Below are 18,135 nucleotides of genomic sequence, written 5' to 3' on the forward strand. Positions count from 1 at the left end.
TTCTTCTATTGGAGATTTATTTTGAAATAATTTATAAACCATTATAAAGAACAAAATCATTTAATTTCTACTTAATTTTTTTTTAAAATATTAGGAAAATAATTGTAATGCCCCAGGCCCACAATAATATTACACTGCCCACTTTGGGCTGAAGCTTGTACAATTTTAAAATATGTTGTACTATGTAAGATCTGGTCTATTCTTATACACTAGGATCTGAACATTCTCATGTCCAATATGAGACTAATTGCACTCCTTCCTGCCATTCCAACTTGTCACGTGATGGCTCCAGTTCAACCCTTTGATTTATGTGGCCCTTTTCATGTCTAGCCAGTGGTGCACCAACTAAGCCGTGATAACTAGCAGAGCCATCACGTGGTAAGGTCGAATGGAAGGGAGGAATGCGATTAGTCCCACTTCGGATAAGAGAATGTTCATATCCTAGTCTATAAGGACAAACCAGACTCTACATAGTATAACGTATTTTAAAATTGTGCGAACTTCAGCCCAAATCGAACACTATTGTACTATTGTGGGCCTGGGGTGTTATAAATGATATCATATTCGAGGAAGATTCTTCCTATTTGGTGGGAAGATTGTTAAGGTCTCGTCAGTTCGCCACTAGCTGGACGTGGAAAGAGCTACGGAGACCAAGAAGTCGAAGTGGAGCGATCACGTGGCAAGGTGGAATGGCAAGGAAAAGTACGATTAGTTCCACATTGGACATAAGAACGTTCAGATCCTTGTCTATAAGGACAAATAAGACTATACATAGTATAACGCATTTTAAAGTTGTGCGGGCTTCAACCTAATATTGTACTATATTGGGCTAGGGCATTACAATGACAATGCAAACTTTATTTTTAAAATTATTTATCAAAAGAGTACCCTCAAAGGGAATACCTTCTACCTAGGTGTCCCCCTTCGAGTTTTGGTAAATATTTGAGATATACATATGTTTAAAAACTGCTGACATGATCGTTGACTTTGGTTTTTTTTATTTTATAGATTAATGAATAATGACGATGATCACAATCTTCATCATCGTCATTGTTATTGAGATCAACATCATCATCACCATTATTATCATAATCACCCCCATTGAAGAGATTAAAGATAGGGTTTTGAGAGGAAAAATCAATGGGTTTTAGGTCACTTTTCATTAATCTACAAAACAAGATTAAGGTCAAGGGGCATTTTATCATTTTTAAAACTTGAGTATATCTCAAACATTCTACAAAACGCAGAACGACCATTTTTTATACAAAAAATGATTTTTTTCAAAATTTTGAATGTAGTTTGAAATACTATTTTTGACATTTAATTTAAAAATATACTTCAAAAGATCATAATGACAATACCTTCTAAAATGTGTCTTAAAACTCCCTATTTTTTTTATATAGGAAAATGCTGAAGTAATATTGAAATTGACATTGTTTCAAACATTGCTGATGTGGATATTTGTACGTAATCATAGATGTTTTTCATCGAGATATGAGTGAAAAGTATCTATGATTCTTTGCACACCAACATGTGAAATGATGTCAATTTCGATGTTACTTCAACACGACTCTTTTCACATGGATCTTTTAGTATAGTTCTTTACAACCATTTTCCCTTTAAAATTCAGTGAGATGACATTTTAGATTAAAAAATTAAGATATTTATCATAACTGAATTCCTATAATGGGTTGATGTTGTTTGAAAACGTAAAATAAAAAGAACTAGTAAAATAAATCAAACTCCAATATTCATCCCTTATGAAATCCCAAGTAATTTAAGAATAAAGATTTCAAAGTAAATTGATATACTGCAAGAAATCAATGAAAAATTAAAAAAATTAGAAGGAACTAGTTCAATAAATCAAACTCCAATATCAACCCCTTATGAAATCCTAAATAATTTAAGAATGAAGATTTCAGAAGAAACTGATATATTGCAAGAAACCAATGCAAAATAAAAAAAAAAAAAAGATTTAGGGAAAAACAAAGAAATTGCAGTAATAAATCAGACAAAAGAATCAGACTTATCAAGTAGTAACTCTTTAAATGATATAAAAGTACAATTCAAAAAGATCCATTAGAATTAAATATGATAAGATGAAATAACCCAAGACACACAAGACCCATTCTATTAAGTTATTACAGTAGACCAAGTCCAGTTGATACACAATATGAATAAAGAGGTCTGGTGACCCATTATTTACAATGACAAATCTTTCTATGAATAGAATATAGATGGATTAACAAAATATAATATTCTTAATCTTCTTTAAGAAATGACTATGGTAGCCACGACAACTCAAACTCATGCTTTTGATCACCAGATAATACAAAGATTAGTTGCTAGTTTTCCTGGAGTTTAAAGGATGGTAGGATAATTATGTTACTCCACAACAACGGTGATTTATTTTAACCAAAATAAAAACAACATTAGATAATACTCCAATAAAAAATGAAGTCAAACAAGAGGTTCAAAACGGGGTTCTAACATTAATTTATGCAATAACAAAACATTTTATAGGAGACACTAATCAGTACAAAGATAGAACCTCTGAAGTCTTAACAAATTCACAATAATCCAAGTAATACATAGTTAAAAAATAATAAATTCTTACAAGAAAATAATAAGTAAAATAAACAGAAAATTTACTATTTTTAGAACAAAAAATAATAAGCAAACTAAAATTTCATAAATATTACAAAAGATAATAAACTTAATATAAAAAATAAATAAACATAAAACTTACTATTTTAAGAACAATTTGTTGAAGTGTGGTTGAATTGAAGGTTGGGAATGGATCAAAAGGAATGGTTGTTTGGAAAAATTATTTTTCAAGGAATTTCATTTTTAATTATAAAAACTCTGGTTTTTCTCAATGATAGAACTCTTGTTTATAAGATTTGAAAAAAATGAATTTGAAAATAAAATTTGGAGTCCTAACAGTTCAGGACAGGTATATGATTATTTTGAAAAGGCAAAAGTCTGGAAAGGCAAACGATTAGAGGCACTGTTCATGAATGGTAATTCTTATTTGGAATCTTTGTTGTTTAATAAAATAAAATAAAATACAATATTGTTTGACTTTTGGCTTTTATAATAATTATAGAGACATGTGTTTGATGTGTGCTGGCATGTGCTTGGTGTGAGATTTGAATGTTGACTTGGATAAATCACTATAACGAATGCTGATTTGGATAAATCATTTTAATTTGATGGAGGGAAGATTCTTATGCAATCATCTTCATTATCTGGAACAAATGCTTTTAGGAGATCTTTATTATCATCATCTTTAGATACTTGAGAGAGGGCTTTGAGTAATTGATTTCTAATTTCTACTTTTGAGGTAGTTTTGAGAAGATTGGATTGAATATGAGATTTTACAAGAGGAAAATCACTTGATTTTGGAGATTGGATATTGGAAAATTGTAGATAGTTATAAAGCCATGAGGTGACGCCTGTTGTTGTAGCTTCGTCAAACTTAAGATTCATCCACCATTTTATTTTGAAATTTTTGGCGAAATAAGGATTTGGACATTCTTGAAAAATTGAACCAATGCAGTATTCCCAACATGAAATCTATATTAAAAAAATTGAGCAAAAAAGATAAGGAGAGATGGACTTGCAGTAAGATGGTTGGGACTTATAAAATTCTTGAGGAAAAATTGATTACCTTCTTGAATTAAAGGAGGAAGGATTGTAGGAATGGATCCGTACTGATTCCACCATTCTACAAACCAATTACGGAATTCTATCTTGATTTGGTCATTGAAAAGAAAAATCATGAATGGTTGAATTGGAGATTTTGAAAGATAAATGTGTTAAACTAGGCTTTTTGATAGTCCCAATAGTGATAGAACTATGGGTAATAATATTGTGAGAATCTTTTAGGGGCATTAGGATTTTATCCACAAGAGGTGAATGTGTGAGTTTTGAGAATTTGACATTTCAAGTAAAAAAAATTGCTTGGATCATTTTTATTTGGAACATGAGTAATTATTGAAAAATTTGTGTCAACAAGAATAAACTTATAAAAGTTTTGAATCCTTATTGGACTGTAGGAAATGAACTGGTTTTATCTTATAAAGATTTGTTGCATAATTTTGACTGGAGAATGATCTTTAAATTCTTATTCAATCCTTAAAATTGGGAAGAGATTTGGTTTGTAAATATATTGAGGTTTTAAAGAAAATGTTAAACTTGACTTTGAACTTAGAGGAGGTGTAGATCTTTTTATTGATCCTAGAACTTGAAACCTATTTGATGAATTTAATAGAGTGCTTGGTGATCCGTATTGAAATGAATTGAAAACTGTTGGAATAGGTGTATTGGGAGGATTGGAAGATGTTGGAATATGTGTACATGGAATACAATTAGATTCTCCTTTAATAAATTCTATTTTGAAACAAATACTGAAAGAATTGTTTGTTATCCAGTAAAAACATGTTTTGAAGTAATATTTTTAACATTCTTTTCTAAAACAAATTTTGCAATTTTAGAATCTATCTGTAAAATAAATTCTTGATTTAGAAGATCATCTTGAAATTTTGAAATGCATAGAACGATTGATAATTTTTTTTATTTTTTATTGTAGAATATTTTTACCGGGTAGGATTTCAAGCTCCTGATGTGAATTTCATAAATCATTCTTTTTCATTTTTTACTTGTTTTAGGATTCTTCCGTATCCTTAATCACTGGCATTTGTCTATATTATTTTTGGAGCATTAGGGCTTGGTATTGTTGGGCAAGGGATTTCTTTTAATCTTTATTTTAACTTAATGACAACCTCAGTATGTTCTATGGACCAATTAAGAACATTTTTTTTCTTAATATTCCAAATAATGGTTTTGCTATTAGGTAAAGATCTTGATAAAAGTAATTTATATAATTTAGGCTTCCTAAAAATTATTGTAATTATTTTTTTTCTTTAATTTAATTTAAAATTTAATCTGCTAATTGAAGGGATATTTTAATTGAAATAATTGTTCCATTATTTATATTATGTGATAAAAATCTAGTTTTTGTTTGAAAAATAATAATTTTGGGTGCAAAAACTACTAGACCATGATATTTTATAGTTCTTAGAAAAAACTCTAAATGCTTGTAGTGTTGTTCAATTGATTTTGAGTATATTAACACATCATCTATATAGACAATTATAAATTTTAAAAATTGATTAAAAATATCATTAATTACATTTTGAAATTCACCTGGAACATTTTTTAAGTCGAAAGACATATTATTCATAATAGTTAAAAGGTACTGTATACATGTATATATATATATATATATATATCTTTTTTTAATATTTTGATTTGCCAGAATCTTAATTTGATATCAAGTTTTGAGAAAATTATTGAATCATAAAATCTACCAAATAAGTTTTTTTTTTTGGAATTAGGTCACGAATCCACTTAAGAGTTTTATTAAGGGGTTTGTAATTGATTATTAACTTTAGAGCTCTTCTTTCTATTTTAGAGTATTTTTGGACATAAAAGGCTGAACAACTCCATTAAAAATTACTGATTCTTATCAATTTTTTATTTAAATGATCTTGAATTTCTTTTTTGCAATATTTTAAGGTTTCTTTCTTCATTTGAATTGGCATTGTCTTTGTATTTATGAATCTTTCATTAAAGTTTGATTCATAAGGTATAAAACATTTGAGAGATTTGAACAAACTTCTTGTTTTGGTATTTTAGTTTTCAATTCCTGTATTTTATTTTATAATATTGATTCTTTTAGCTGTTCTTCTATTTCTCAATAGTTGTTTTCTTATTTTAAGAGTTTTAAATGCTTCTCCTTTTTTTTCGATTAGATTGATGGATTTTTTAGTTGCCTTTTTCTATTATTATATTCAAATCCCTAGTTTGTGGTTCTTGAATAAATAAAAATTAACTTCTTGATCTAACAATTTTGTAGTTATATCTGTTTGATCTATGATAGATTGTTGTATTAAATTTAAAAATGGTGTTCTTAAAATTATAAATTATTTTAAATTTTTTGTTAGGATAAACTATGTTTTTATATATATTCCTTAATTGCAAACACGAGCATTGCATAATTTATATTTTATTTTAAGATTTGATCCATCTGTTGTACTTGAACATTCACTTTCTCAAAATATTTTATTGAGACAATTTCCTTCTTGAATATAATTTAAATCTGCTCTTAAATCAACTAGGACAACTAACTCAACTATATGTTCATCATTGATGACTAGTGTAATGTTTATAAATCAATTTTAGTACTTTATCTTGTTTAGTAATTGAATAATTTTTTTTCCTCACTTTGATTTTGATCTTCATGAATAAGTTATTTTTTGGGATTTGATTTATAGGCAGTATTAAAATTTAAAATCTCTAATTATTCTTGTTGAACTTTGATTAATATTTTTAATTCTTGTTTTACTTGAGTGATTTCTTTTTGTAAGTCTTTGATAGTTATTTTCTTTGAATTATCACTTTCAAATTATTTATATATATATATATATATATATGGGTCCCGTTCGCCACCCTTAGTTTTACCACACACTTTAACAAACGCGTTTTGTCTTACATGGGTTAGAAGTTTCGGAATGAGCTGATTTTTGGTGAGGATGATCTCTATGGTGAGGAGATCATCCTCACCAAAAATCAGCTCATTCCAAAACTTCTAACCCCATCAAAATTGATTTACAAAAAATGGACGGTCCACGATTTTTCAACGTGTAAACGTGGGGCTAAACATTTCGGAATGGGCTGATTTTTGGGGAGGATGATCTTCTAGGGGAGGATGATCTTCTAATCATAGAGATCATCCTCACCAAAAATCAGCTCATTCCAAAACTTCTAACCCATGTAGGACAAAAAACGTTTGTTAAAGTGTGTGGTAAAACTTAGGGTGCTGAACATTTCCCTATATATATATATATATATATATATATATATATATCTTTCAATTTATAAGGTTATATTTGTGAAATTTTTGATTTCCTATATTGATTATATATTTTAATTGTACTCCATAGTCCTTTATGATGAGGAGATCATCCCATCCAAAATCAATCCATTCTGAAACCTCTGATCCCATCAAAATTGGTTTACAAAAATCTGGATGATTTACTATTCTTGAATCAGCTCATTCCAAAACTTTTAACCCATATAATACAAAACAATTAGGTTATATGTGGGTTGCCCTTATTAATTCGTGAGGGTGCTTTTATAATTACCCTAAATAAAAATATACTTCAAAAGATGGTAAGGATAAGACTTTATAAAGTGATCTTACATGATCTGTAATTTTGATCTTGGGATGTTTTGATAAATAATTGAAAAAATAGAGCCTGTACCTTGATTTTCTTTTTTTGATTTATAAAAGACTCACTAAAGACCACAACTTGAATTAAAGAAGTAGGAAATTTCCCCACTATGAATTGTCAATGAAGTTCGATGGATGTATTTTATTTCTATAAAGAAAGAGTTGTGATAATCTGACTTACCCTTTGGTATACTCAATCGACACTCGTGATGTGATAGGGCCAAGGAAGTATAGAGTTGCTTCTCTTGGGATACAAAACTGTATCTTTTTATATGGAACCATAATTCTATATCCCGAAAAAGTAAATCTAAAAATTCGAGCCTATCACAACAAAGGTGTTGATTGAGTATGCCACGCATAATCAGATTATCATGATTCATAAAGAAATAAGAATCGTGATAATATGACTCATAAGTAACATACTCAATCGATTTCCTAACGTGAGAATCGTAGATCTGTACACCTCAGGATTCATGATTGCACTTCCCCCCTAAAAAGGGTATATCGAGGGAGCCATGTATCTTGTGATATACAGATTTACACTTCCCACGTATGTTATGCCATGGAGTCGATTGAGGATGCCACCTTGGGAGTCATATTATCAGGACTCAAGAAATAATATTCTTTGCTTAGAGAAAGACTACGTTAGAGTGAGAATCCCTTCAAGTCCTCATCAAGCCTCTTACTTGGAAATGGACCTGATCTTCTAAATTTGTGCCACCTGTCATTCATCATCAATTCCTTTTTTTTTCCTTACTATGTTAGTAAGGCTAGTCGGGCTCTTAGACAAATCTTAAATCATCTGTTCCATCTCGTGACCTTAGAGGATAGACCCCAGTCAATGATCTAATACTTGTAGTAGTACTCTATTATCTTACCACAGAAGCTATCCAATCAATCGCGCGCAATTATTTGTTTCATAAAGAGGCACATAACAGAGCGCAGAAGAAGAACTGCAACTCCATGGATCAGCAACAACAGCAGCAGAGAGGCAGAGCCTCTCAGCCTCCATCCGGAAGCGGAGATCTCTCCGCCATTGTTACAGTTCTGATGGCTTTCGTCTCCATCGCTGCCATGGTATCTCGCTTCGATTTGGTTTGACTGACTGAGAATCAAATGAAATCGATTCTTGATATTGATTTTTTGTTTTTTCGATTTTTGGTTGAAGAACAATACGTTTATTATTTGGTGTTTTTTCTTGATCTCTTTTTTAGTTTGCAATCTTTGATTAAGGATTTCGAACTGTATTCATGATTTTCTTTAAATGTTGAATTTAGATTGAATTATTGCATATCGGTTGACCTAATTTCAACAACAGTTGTATAATGGGGATTTCTACTTTTAATTGATTCCCTAATTTAATTGAACTAGATTTTCGGTTTCAATAATCTTGAGGAATGAAGTTCTGTTTTGTTGATTTTATCACTTGTAATGTAACCTAAAGTTTGAAATTCTTTTTAGAACACTTAATGAAAAACTGTTCCTTACAAAAGATGGACAGAGTTGATAGCATGGTTTTCAATCTCGAATTTCGTTTCGTTCATGAACGACACCGAGATGCTGAAAGAAGAATGAGTGGGAGAAAAGGGGGGAAATCGTCCATGGTGTCTCGATTCTTTCAAGAACAATACTTAGATGATTGGGTCTAGTCATCTCGGTCCAGGACAATTTTTGAAATCATGGTTGAAGAGAGACATGGATTAGATGATTTATAATGTCTATGGATGTTGATACCACTAGCTAAGGTTGTGAAATTGGTTTCATTCAGGGATACCAAAACTAAAGTATAAGTTATTGTTTGGGTTGGACTGATTAGGCAGAAAGCATTATAAGTAAGTTATTTTAAGAATTTATTAGCTTTGTTTAGTCTAATTTGTCGCCGATTTTGTCCGCTAAACATGGCATCTCTATAGCAAACAATAATAGAAGCTCTTCGGTCATGGTCGTTGTAAATGGGTGAGTTGGTGTGCCTCAATACGTTTAGATTGATGGTTGGTCAAAAGGGTATGCTTTTCCTAGGATTGGAGTAAGTGTTCAATCAAACACATGGAAAAATATTGGTATATGTGTAGGATAGAACATGAAAAGGTTGCATTTGGACATTTAAGTCCCAACAAACTTCCAACTTTTGTCTACCACAACTGCTTTTATTTACAGGTTCAGGAAAACTAAAGTTAAACAATCTTAAAGCTATTCAATGGAAGAATCTTGTTAGCTGCTTTCTTTAGTGTTGTAAAACTCTTTCAATGGAGTATCTTATAGTGTACGTAAGTTTAACAGATGTAATCCCAAAAATAATCCACATAGGAAAGCATGGGGTTGTGTTGACTTTACTTTTGACCAAATTATTAAAGTGAGTTTGTCATAGTAGCCTCATCTGTAATTTACCAAAGATATTGGATTGGAATCTTCCTTGACTGATTTTATGTCTCCAATATCTTTAACCTTTTCCTCCCCAATAGGAAGAAAGTCAGAAGAAGACCATGGGGATAATGGAAATAGAAATTCACATTTATAGTTGAATTAAACACATACATTTTACCTTTTATTTAGAATTGACATCGTCATTTGGAAATAACGTGAGATTTTTGCAAGGCAGATTGCTTAGAACATCATTCTCAAATGTTATGCTTGCAGGGTTGGCATTCTACAATTTTTTTTTGAATTAATACAACTAGAAGAATGTGTCTTTCATTATTTCACCTAGTTATGACTTGCTTTGATTATATTTTCAGGTGTTGATACCGGCATCATTTTCAGCAACAAACAGTAACTTTTCTATTTTACATCAAGTACCAGAAGGTCATGTTGGGATGTATTGGAGAGGGGGTGCCCTTCTAAAAACAATTACTGAGCCAGGTACATTTATGGTGCAGTATTCAGTACCAATTATACAGGCTTTGATTGAATTATAAGGCTTATTTACTGGGTACTTGAGCATTTTTGTTTTCCCCAGGTTTCCATTTGAAGATGCCATTTATAACCCAATTTGAGCCCATTCAAGTGACCCTTCAGACAGACCAGGTGAATATCCAATGTCTGATATGCTGTTAGGAAAGGAAATCATATTCCTCAGTGGTGTTAACAATCAATTTGACAAGTGGAAATCTAGTGTGGGTTCCTAAGATGGCTAAGCAACATGCGTCGTATCAGATGTTTGAGGGAGAGAAAAATAATTTGAGATAAAATTTTCAACTCAACCAGCCATTTTGATTTATGTTGGCGATCGTTGCTTCGCATTTTATATCTTCACTAGAGTTCACCCGTGTTGCGTCCTCTTTGGGGATTAAGGGTGTGTTGAGGGAAAATAATAAAATTGGAGGGGTATTATTAAAATTTTTTTAGTGTTGAAGGGGTAAAAGAGGAAATATAGTAAAGTTAGAAGGGTATTATTGAAAAAGGAAAAAAGGGTGGGGAGGAGAGAAAAGATAATAAAGTTAAAGGGGGAAGAGGAAAGCAATAAAGCCTGGGTAAAAGAGGAAAGATAGTAAAATTGGAGGGGTATTATTGAAAAAAGAAAAAGTAGTGGGGAGGAGAGAAAAGATAATAAAGTTAAAGGGGGAAGAGGAAAGCAATAAAGCCTGGGTAAAAGAGGAAAGATAGTAAAATTGGAGGGAAGGGGTGAAGAGTAAAGGCATAGCTAGATGGGACATTTGTCCCTTACAACACTGTAGCTGATGAGACGTTTATTCTCACAAAACTATAGCAAGGGTGAGCCCCACTATTGTGTTTTATTATATAGATTTGACCTAATTAATCTTTATCCAATCAGTGCATCTTAATAGTCAACAACTTAAGGTTTTCTAGAACTACTTCCCTGCAAATGTAGTTTTGCTCCTTGGTATTTTGGGCATTATGGAGATGCTCAATGAAGATTACTAGGTTGCTTTATGGTTGATTACCAGTTCTATGGATGTCGTATTTCTTGTATTAAAACAGTAACTTTCTGAATAATCCGTGTACATCTAATAAACAGGTGAAGGATATCCCATGTGGCACAAAAGGCGGTGTTATGATCAGTTTCGAGAAGATAGAGGTAGACACAATTGCATGGTTGTTATTTCTTTTCCTTGCAAGGTTGCTGGAGCTTCAACTTCAAACTTGTCTTGTCCTCGCTTCATAATTGTATCTATTCTTAGTTCCATTTATGTGTTCATTGGAATTTCTGCTCCAGGTTGTTAATCGTCTTCGCAAGGAGTTTGTATACGAGACACTACTCAACTACGGCGTTCATTATGACAAAACGTGGATATATGACAAGATTCATCATGAGATCAATCAGTTCTGCAGTGCTCAATCGCTTCAACAAGTTTATATTGACATGTTTGATCAGGCAAGCAACTATCACATTACATACTAGAGGCCAGACATGATATCCCAAGAACCATCAGGTTGAATTGTTTCATGGCTTCCAATACCATGTTTATAGGCTCAAGCACCTTAGATTGAGGGGACCAGAGGATTACCTTGAGCATAAAATAGGTCAGACCTTCCGTATATCCATATTCATACCTGGATAAAAAGTTCGGCTCGGATCATATTGATTAAGATCATATCTGAATCCGTTGAGTCGGTTAGTTGGGTTGGATTGAATTGCATTTCACATTAGGAACACCCCTAGATTTGGATGAGTCTGGTCAGGTAGCATCGGGTCAAGGGACATTAAACCATATTCGACCCCCTTTTTATTCGAATTTACTCTATGGATCGTTACCCACTAAATTTCATTTTTGGATCACTTGTATTTCAGATGAAGTCCAACCCTCTTATGCCCTAGGATTGTTGCTTGCAAGGACACATTAATAAATATCTTACGAGTTATTTGATTTTTCATGTATCCTTATCTAGCAGGATCTCTTGAATTGAATCTGCTCGAAGTTGCTAATTTGATATTTATTTGACAAAATAATGGAATGTGAACGTTTCAGATTGATGAAAAAATGAAAGATGCACTCCAGGTTGACTGTACACGTTATGCCCCAGGTATCGAAATCCTGAGTGTGCGTGTCACAAAACCTACCATCCCAAACAGCATAAAACGCAATTTTGAGCAGATGGAAGAAGAACGAACTAAGGTACTGCTAGCTTCCTGCCAACTTGATATAGTCTTATGCCAACAAACGAGTCTGGCACAACATTTTCTTCTCAAGTTAGACATATCATATAGACATCAAAATATTCCTAAATACACAAAAATACAGTATCTCTAACAATGTATTTCTTTAGGTTTTAATTGCCATGGAGAGACAAAAGGTTACTGAGAAAGAAGCAGAGACACAGAAGAAGATTGCTTTGGCTGAAGCAGAGAAGAATGCACAAGTTAGCAAAATTCTAATGGAACAAAAGTTGATGGAGAAGGACAGTGCCAAGAAACAGCAGGAGATTGAGAATCAAATGTACTTGGCTCGTGAGAAGAGCTTGGCAGATGCCGACTTCTACAAGTAAACAAAAATCATCTCTCACATCTCTTTTTGAAGTCCAAATTGTAGACCGTTGGTATTAATTTAAAGGAAGTTATATAACATGGTTCTTGCTTTTCAGGGTGATGAAAGAAGCTGAAGCTAACAAATTGAAACTTACACCTGAATTTCTTGAGCTCAAGTTTATTGAATCCATTGCGAACAATTCCAAGATCTTCTTTGGAGACAAGGTGTGATTATGGAATCTTGTCTTTGGGTTTTCTTTTCGCACTCTTCCTTGTATGCCTACTAAGTCTACATTAACTGGGGAACTTTCATTGCAGGTGCCCAGCATGGTCTTTGATCAGAGGCTGCTTGGGAATTTTTTGCAGACAAAGGGAAAAGTAGAAATGTAGGTTCCAATTCAACTTTGTGAATGTCATGAGATACATGAATATTACTTTTGGGTATCAGTTTTACACTATTTGGTAGAAAGGGAAATGGAAGATAAAAAAATAGTTTCCAGCTTTCTTAGAACTCTGGATCGTCCCACATCTTAGAACTAATGTTATATTTCAAGACTTGTTTGAATTCTGTCAATTATGATATCAAGATAAATTACAATGTTTTTTCTTGGTTGGCCGCTATACATTGTGTGATATTTGCTTCCCCCCCTCCCTTCACTTTCTCTGAAAAAAGATGATAGCATCTTGCCATACAATACTATCTGTTTGCCCAAATCAGTTGATTGAGCAGGTCATCTCGCAATATGTGTTGCACCAGTTTTGCCTAGCCAGACATTTTCTCCTTGTTAGGCTCGTCGTCTACTCTACATAAGTTCAATGTTGTCATCAATCACTCTGGATTTGATTGTTTTTAATGGTAATTTCGACTTTATGTGGACTACTAGTTAGGAAAGGTATTCTTGACCATTGAGAATGACCCTGGGACTTGGTACTTGTTCCAACGGTCGGGGGTCATGGTTATGTTGTATCAATTGTTTTAGTCGTCTAAGAGTTGGGGAGTCATATTTCGAGTCGACACATATTCTTATAGGATGAACAGCTTGGTCTGCTTATTTAAGATAAAACTAAAAAGAGGTGACATGTGGAGGAAGCTTGTGTAGTGTGCACATGAAAAAGTAGTTGTGCCTCAATATCACGATTTTAAGTCTTGAAGGCATTTGACATTGATTTCTACGGTGACTCGACCATTTGAATGATTTGTTTGATATACTTGTAATACCATTCAAAATTTTGAAAATTACAATTAATTATTAAAAACTCTACTGAATTTACTAGTATAAATCACTTGGTATTCTTACTAAATATTAAAATTCAAATATAAATCTACATTTATCAAATCCATTTGAATTTGTTTGGAAGATTTCTTAAGTGGGGCAGGTGGCAATTAGTTTAGTTGGTAAAGTCTTTGGGAGGTGACGGCGGAGATCTGGGTTCAATTCATGTTAGCATAGAGTTATTGAGCACATTAAAAATGGGCTTACGATAATAAAAAAAGATTTTTTTAATACGAAACGAGATAATTGATTTAAGTATGTAGGTATAAAAAATTTAAAGAGACGTTGCTATTCTCTAAATTATCGAAAAATCCCTAAAATCAGAGTTGGGTTTACGCATCTAAATTAAGTTTCTTGAAAAAAGATTTGGACTCCGATTAAAGAGAAGATCATCTCCAGAAATCAAGAGATCATTTCAATCAAGCACAAAGCATGGAAAGAACAAATCCATACAAAGATCCTACATGAGATCAAGCATCAAGTAACCATCTAAATGTCAAAAGTCGCATTGTTAGCCGATTATGCACGAGACCCGAAGATAAGAAAGTTATATATGTCACCATCCTTATTTTTGTACTTGACTGTTAATTAAAGGATAATATTGAGATATGTATTTTCATTTTTACCAAATCAATAAAAATATTATTTGCGATCTGTTTTCATACATCTTAAGGTAGATCGTGAAATTTGTTGTTGACAGAGTCGTACACTTAATTCATTCATGATTCCCAACCAAGGTGTGATCCTAACCGTCACGGTAGCCTTCTACTACTCTACATCATTAAGGGGTGCACTCTCTAGTCTACCTTCGGCGCATGATAGCACAAAGAGGTGCCTAAGCCTAACGGGACGTTTCCTCACTCTCTGTAAATTGTAAATATAGCAACACAGACCGTCCAAGACGGAGAAACCCCAGCAAATAATGTGGAGAAGAAGATCACTCTCTTTTTCCTCTCTAAAAAGACATTTTTCATCCACACAACCTGAAATTCCAACCCTATATTCCTTCCTCCAACCCTCCATTTTTGCCCTAAAAAGGACTCCATCACCCCCTCAAGAACCCTCCAAAAAAACCTTAGAATCAACTCCACAAAACCTAACCCTAGATCACAAAACTTCCCTAGTATCAAACCTCCAAACTTCTCTTGAAACCCACAACACTGATGAAGCATGGAAATCTTTCAAGATTCTCACAAGCAACTCAACCTTCCCAAGTAAGCATCTTTCCAACTCTCTCATTACACATTTATCTTCTCTCAAAGATACCCATAATCTCAAGAGGGCATTTGTTTCTGTGATTCTTCTATTAGAGAAGAACCCACAAACACTTTCTTTTGAAACCATTGAAACCCTTTTACTTGCCATGAAATCTGCAAACACAGCTGCCCCTGCTTTTTCTTTAATTAAATCTATGTTCAAGAACAGATTTTTCCCTCCTTTTGGTCTCTGGGGAGACTTATTGATTGAAATTAGTAGGAAAAATGGTAGCTTTATTGCGTTTCTTCGGGTTTTTAATGAGAATTGTAGGATTGCTTTGGATGAGAAATTGGATTTCATGAAACCCAATTTGGTCGCTTGTAATGCGGCTTTGGAGGGTTGTTGTCGTGATCTTGGTTCTGTGAGGGATGCTGAGAACGTTGTGGAAACAATGTCGGCTTTGGGTGTTCGGCCCGATGAATCAAGCTTTGGATTCCTTGCTTATTTATATGCATTAAATGGGATTCAAGACAAGATTATCGAATTGGAGAGATTGATGGATGGTTTTGGATTTTCTTCCAAAAGCGTATTTTACAGTAATTTGATTAGTGGGTATATTAAATCTGGCAGTTTGGAATCTGTTTCGGAGATTATTATGCGTAGTTTGCGAGAAGGAGAGGAGCAGAGTTTGAATGTTGGTGAAGAAACTTATAGTGAGGTTGTGAAGGGTTTTCTTCAACATGGAAATATTAAGAACTTGGCTAAGTTGATTATTGAAGCTCAAAAGTTGGAATTGTCTTCAATTCGGATTGACTGTTCTGTTGGGTTCGGGATTGTAAATGCATGTGTTAATCTTGGGTTATTAGATAAGGCTCACAGCATTCTTGATGAGATGAATGCCGAGGGAGGTTCCATTGGACTTGGTGTTTATTCATCGATCTTAAAAGCTTATTGTAAAGAGCATCGAACAACTGAGGCTGCACAGTTGGTTACGGAGATCTGTGCTTCGGGGCTTCAATTGGATTCTGGTAGCTATGATGCTCTGATAGAAGCATCCATGTCAAATCAAGATTTCCAATCAGCATTTTCTCTGTTTAGGGACATGAGGGAAGCGAGAATACCCGATTTGCAAATGAGCTACCTTACTATAATGACTGGTTTAACAGAGAATCACCGACCTGAGTTAATGGCAGCTTTTTTAGATGAGATAGTAGAGGACCCACGTGTTGAAGTGGGCACTCATGATTGGAACTCTATCATACATGCCTTTTGTAAGGCTGGGAGGTTGGAGGATGCCAGACGGACTTTGAGAAGGATGGTGTTCCTACAGTTTAAACCAAATGATCAAACGTATTTGTCTCTCATCAATGGGTATGTGATGGCAGAGAAATATTTCAGTGTTTTGATATTGTGGATGGATGTGAGGAAGCGAATTTCAATCAACAGCGAGAAGAGCCTTAAGTTTGATCACAACTTGGTGGATGCATTCTTGTATGCTTTGGTTAAGGGTGGTTTCTTTGATGCGGTGATGCAAGTTGTGGGGAAAGCACAGGAAATGAAGATCTTTGTGGATAAGTGGAGATGCAAGCAAGCATTCATGGAGACACATAAGAAGCTCAAAGTGGCGAAGCTGAGGAGGAGGAACTTTAGGAAAATGGAAGCACTTATAGCTTTTAAGAATTGGGCTGGTCTTAATACGTGAAACAGTTACCAGATTGGAGTTTTGTTTGCTTGGCTCTCCACTCATGATGTGCAGCTTAAGAAATGCATCAAAATGTTTTGGGTGAAAGAGTAAATATTAAATGAAGGTAAAGCTCTCAGTAGAGTTGAATGCCAAAATGGGATTCATGTTGCAGGATCCCAAATAGTTGGAATTAGGCATTGTGAATGATGAAGATGATCAGCGAGTTGCCTTAATTTAGAATATTTGCTTATGTTGCTCAAACAAACTTCAAACCTTTACGCGAACTTTACAAATACGGCAACCGATGAGAGGGCTATAGTTTTATGCTTCAACTTGATAAAGGAATTAGAACTCTTAACCCAGTTTTTTCTTCGCAAAATACAGTCCAGTTTGCAATGAAATTTAAAAGAGGATGCAAATATGTTCTTGAGTCGATAACCTGTTGATGGGGGTTAGCTTGAATAAAGTTTCAGATTTTTGGGACTTTGAAGCTGTTGGAGTCAAGTGAATGATGAGAGAAATCGGAAATGGGTTCTGCAGATGGTTTTCTCAACCCCTCATCGTATCCTTCATAACTGCATGAAGTCAAGAGGACACATTGCCTCCAATTGGAATCATTACATTACTGGGTCTTCACAGGATTATGGGTTTTGTGTTGATTTAGGTTGAAACTTGATCATACAACAAAAGAGAAGGATGTGTTTCTTAACAAAGATGGTCTTTGTTAATTGTATGGACTTGGGAAGAATTTTATTGAAGCTTGCCTCCTATCCAAGATGAATTGAGATTTAAGACTTGAAGTAGCCCAGTTGCATATTAGACATTGGCTTTTGTAATTGCAAGTGGTTGCACACTCTCTTTAACATATTGAAGTTGTTACTATAATGATGTTTTTAATGCCATTTTTGTCATTTCTATATGAAAAAGCCTGAAAATGTGGATTTTTTTTTTTTGGGATTTCATCAAATATTAGTGTGTTTGCTACTTTGTTCCTGAGTTGTACCTTAATTTCAACTTGTGAGAGTTAATTACAACTCTAGTATTTGGTTGCCTGTGAGAAGTATTTTACCAATTAGAATGTGCTTTAGCAAAGATGGAGTAGATTCTTTAGTCGTTCCTCTTGTCAATTGTTTAAAGTTTCTATTTATTATTTTGGGACAAAATATGTTTGGGAAAGGTTAGATAAAATTTCTATATGCATATCCAAATATAATTGAATGATATTGAGCTTAATTATCATCCTCATTTGTTTTCT

At 33.4% G+C, this 18,135-nt stretch overlaps 2 protein-coding genes across 2 annotated transcripts; both read left to right on the plus strand.

Annotated features, from left to right (window-relative positions):
- The first annotated feature begins 8,206 nt into the window (after positions 1 to 8,206).
- On the plus strand, positions 8,207 to 13,346 carry LOC147401348 (uncharacterized). Its single transcript, XM_086442609.1, has 9 exons — positions 8,207 to 8,377; positions 10,036 to 10,159; positions 10,257 to 10,324; positions 11,277 to 11,336; positions 11,475 to 11,633; positions 12,229 to 12,375; positions 12,527 to 12,741; positions 12,842 to 12,950; positions 13,044 to 13,346. Exons 1-9 carry the CDS (start codon positions 8,264 to 8,266, stop codon positions 13,113 to 13,115), a joined length of 1,068 nt encoding a protein of 355 aa, XP_086298735.1. The 5' UTR covers positions 8,207 to 8,263; the 3' UTR covers positions 13,116 to 13,346.
- Positions 13,347 to 14,640: 1,294 nt separating this feature from the next.
- On the plus strand, positions 14,641 to 17,932 carry LOC147401349 (Pentatricopeptide repeat (PPR) superfamily protein). The gene has a single exon (XM_086442608.1). It carries the CDS (start codon positions 14,922 to 14,924, stop codon positions 16,896 to 16,898), a length of 1,977 nt encoding a protein of 658 aa, XP_086298734.1. The 5' UTR covers positions 14,641 to 14,921; the 3' UTR covers positions 16,899 to 17,932.
- The last annotated feature ends 203 nt before the right edge of the window (positions 17,933 to 18,135 follow it).

This window comes from Akebia trifoliata, chromosome 5 (genome assembly GCF_017979445.1).
Source record: "Akebia trifoliata isolate Shusen 1 chromosome 5, ASM1797944v1, whole genome shotgun sequence".
Taxonomy (NCBI): domain Eukaryota; kingdom Viridiplantae; phylum Streptophyta; class Magnoliopsida; order Ranunculales; family Lardizabalaceae; genus Akebia; species Akebia trifoliata.

Excerpts from the sequence above, each read along its gene's own strand:
- LOC147401348 (XM_086442609.1), top strand. The coding sequence starts at position 8,264 with ATGGATCAGCAACAACAGCAGCAGAGAGGCAGAGCCTCTCAGCCTCCA. Across the intron at positions 10,160-10,256 it reads AAAAACAATTACTGAGCCAG|GTTTCCATTTGAAGATGCCA; the intron begins GTACATTTATGG and ends TGTTTTCCCCAG. Across the intron at positions 12,742-12,841 it reads GCAGATGCCGACTTCTACAA|GGTGATGAAAGAAGCTGAAG; the intron begins GTAAACAAAAAT and ends CTTGCTTTTCAG.
- LOC147401349 (XM_086442608.1), top strand. The coding sequence starts at position 14,922 with ATGTGGAGAAGAAGATCACTCTCTTTTTCCTCTCTAAAAAGACATTTT.